Below are 2,439 nucleotides of genomic sequence, written 5' to 3'. Positions count from 1 at the left end.
TTCCTTCTATTCCTGGTAGAAAACTGTAAGCTAGACATTGTACTTGAAAAAATGTTTGTAAAAACAATTTGAGACCTAAGATGGTGGTATCTTCCCCAGGACCAGATTTGTATTCACTTCTGTCAGATGTGTGGGATGTTCCAAGTCCCAAACCACCTTAATCCACCTTAAGGGTCTCTGGTGATCAAAGTTAGACTGGACCATCACTTATTAGCTTTCAACTTACCTTATCCAGAGGGTGAAGCTTCTTGGGTCTTAGACGACAGTGGTGAGAGGTTTATCTGGGCTCCATACCTAGATGAGCTCTGCATGTTGGCTTTTGTCCCCTTTGCTATGCAACAAAACCAAAACTCATTTTCCAAGTGGTTTCGTCCATATTAGTAAATGTCCTCTGGGCAAGAGGAGTTTTAAGTGCTAGCCTGGATTCTTGCTTTCTGTTAGAATTAGGCCTAGTAATCCCTGACTATTGTGTTAGTTCTGCAACACTTCTAAAAAGATTTTTTTTCATCCAGCTATTTTAGTGGTCCTCAGCCAGAAGATCATTTTGAACTACTCAGCCCACCATTCCTACTAAACCTGGCTTACTTCATTTGAAGCAATGTAATAAGCACAAAATTCTTACCTCATGCAGAATGGGTACTATCTTTTTTCCTCAAATAGAAATATTTAACAAGAAGCAAGTATAATATCTAGTCAAAGAGGTTTTGAGCAACAGCTTCTGTGGATATTACATTTTCTTTTCCCTAGTATAGTTTATATTCTGGGACAAGGACATAGAGATATTGCTGAAGGATCACAGTTTATTAATTCCATTTCTTATTTTGATGTGGATTATTACTCTGTGGTTTTATATCCATGTTTACTACCTTTTTACACATTTTTCATAACTTATAGAAGAGGCCCCAAAATGTGCAATTGCATATTTGCTGTAGAATTAAATCATTCAACATTTTTGGCATATTCGTTGTGTGCTAAGCAATGTACCCAGTGCTCTAGAGCTGTGGTCCCCAACCTCCTGGCTGCAGACCGGTACCAGTCAGTGGCCTCTTAGGGACCAGGCCACAGAGCTCTGCTGCTGCAACCCGCACGCCCACCCTCATCTGTGGAAAAATTGTCTTCCATGAAAAGTTAGGAAGGCCAGGTGCACAGCAGGAAGTAAGTGGCAGCAAGCGAAGCTTCATCTGTATTTATAGCCACTCCCCATCACTGGCATCACCGCCTGCGCTTGCCACCCACCTCCCCACTCCCAACCTGTCTGTGGAAAAATTGTCTTCTGTGAAACCGGTCCCTGGTGCCAAAAAGGTTGGGGACCGCTGCAGAGAGTTGCCCACCTGATGCTGACTAACTGCTCTCAAAAGAATGGTGAAGCAAGTCCTCTCATTAAATTCTTTTGGTTTTCTCTAGGTGGGTGAAAAACTACACAAAATTCAACAAGAAAACAAAGAGCTACAACAGAAAATGCATACTCTTATCAAGCAATATAAGATTGTCTTAAGCGAGGAGGATAAAGTCTTTTCACAGAAACGGAAGATCCAAAACGAGTATGTTTCTACCCATAACCCGTATGTGAATCAACATGTCATAGTTATGGTGTGCTTTTCTTGCTATCAAAGTAGTGACTCTCCACTTAACCTTATCCTACTTTTAAAATCTATTGACAACAATGAAATATTCTTTACTCAATAGTAAATAAACACATCCCCCATCTGCCTCTGTAATACTAAGTAATGCTTCCCTTACCAGGATCAGATCAAATCCATAAAAACTAAATGCAGTATTTTTACTTCTAAATCAGATTCTTGAAAAAATAATTATGCTTTTCTCCTGTGAAACTATCCAGACAGACTATAAGAGTTGCCTTCATCAGAAACTGGCTCTGCACCTGTATTCCCTTTCTCAGAGAAGGGTCTGGTCATTGACATGATTCCCTAACCCAGAGACTGGAAAGTTATTCAAGAAAATCCCCTATTTTTTACCATCTACTGAACTCCATTTGGTCACCAAGGCTTGCTAATTCCACCTCCCAAATATTTCTCAACTATGTCCTCTCCTCCTCTCCAACTCCATTCTTTTCACCACTTCCAGCCTCCTTAGTTTGGCTTGCCTCTCAAAGTTCTTCCCATCTTCTCTTTATCACCCCAACTTGTCTACCTCCCTTCCACCAGAATGATCCTGCTGAAACAACCACCTTCTGACATCATTCCTTTTCCTCACTGCCTCGTAATCAACTGGGCACAAATCCTTTTGCCCCAATGGACTGCAAAGAGATCAGGGCTGTCACTCTGTCACACTAAGCACTATGTCCCCAGGACCCCATACATTGCTTAGCAGGTAGTGGGCATTTACCAATGTTTTCTTAATAAATATTATAGAATAATATTGCAAGCATGAAGTTATGTAAATAATAATCCATTTCTACACTCAAAGTTAAATCACATG

General features: G+C 40.6%; 1 protein-coding gene across 1 annotated transcript in view; it reads left to right on the top strand.

Annotated features, from left to right (window-relative positions):
• CCDC175 (coiled-coil domain containing 175) overlaps window positions 1-2,439 on the top strand; it is a 77,087-nt gene that overhangs the window by 43,295 nt on the left and 31,353 nt on the right. The window contains exon 9 of the mRNA XM_012656025.1: window positions 1,405-1,541. Coding sequence (XP_012511479.1) covers window positions 1,405-1,541 — 137 coding nt within the window. The remainder of the gene's footprint in view (window positions 1-1,404; window positions 1,542-2,439) is intronic.

Source organism: Propithecus coquereli, unplaced genomic scaffold (assembly GCF_000956105.1).
Source record: "Propithecus coquereli isolate 6110/MARCELLA unplaced genomic scaffold, Pcoq_1.0 Scaffold5, whole genome shotgun sequence".
NCBI lineage: Eukaryota > Metazoa > Chordata > Mammalia > Primates > Indriidae > Propithecus > Propithecus coquereli.
The sequence above is the reverse complement of the archived record's forward strand: the minus strand, read 5'-3'. Positions and strand labels throughout refer to the sequence as shown.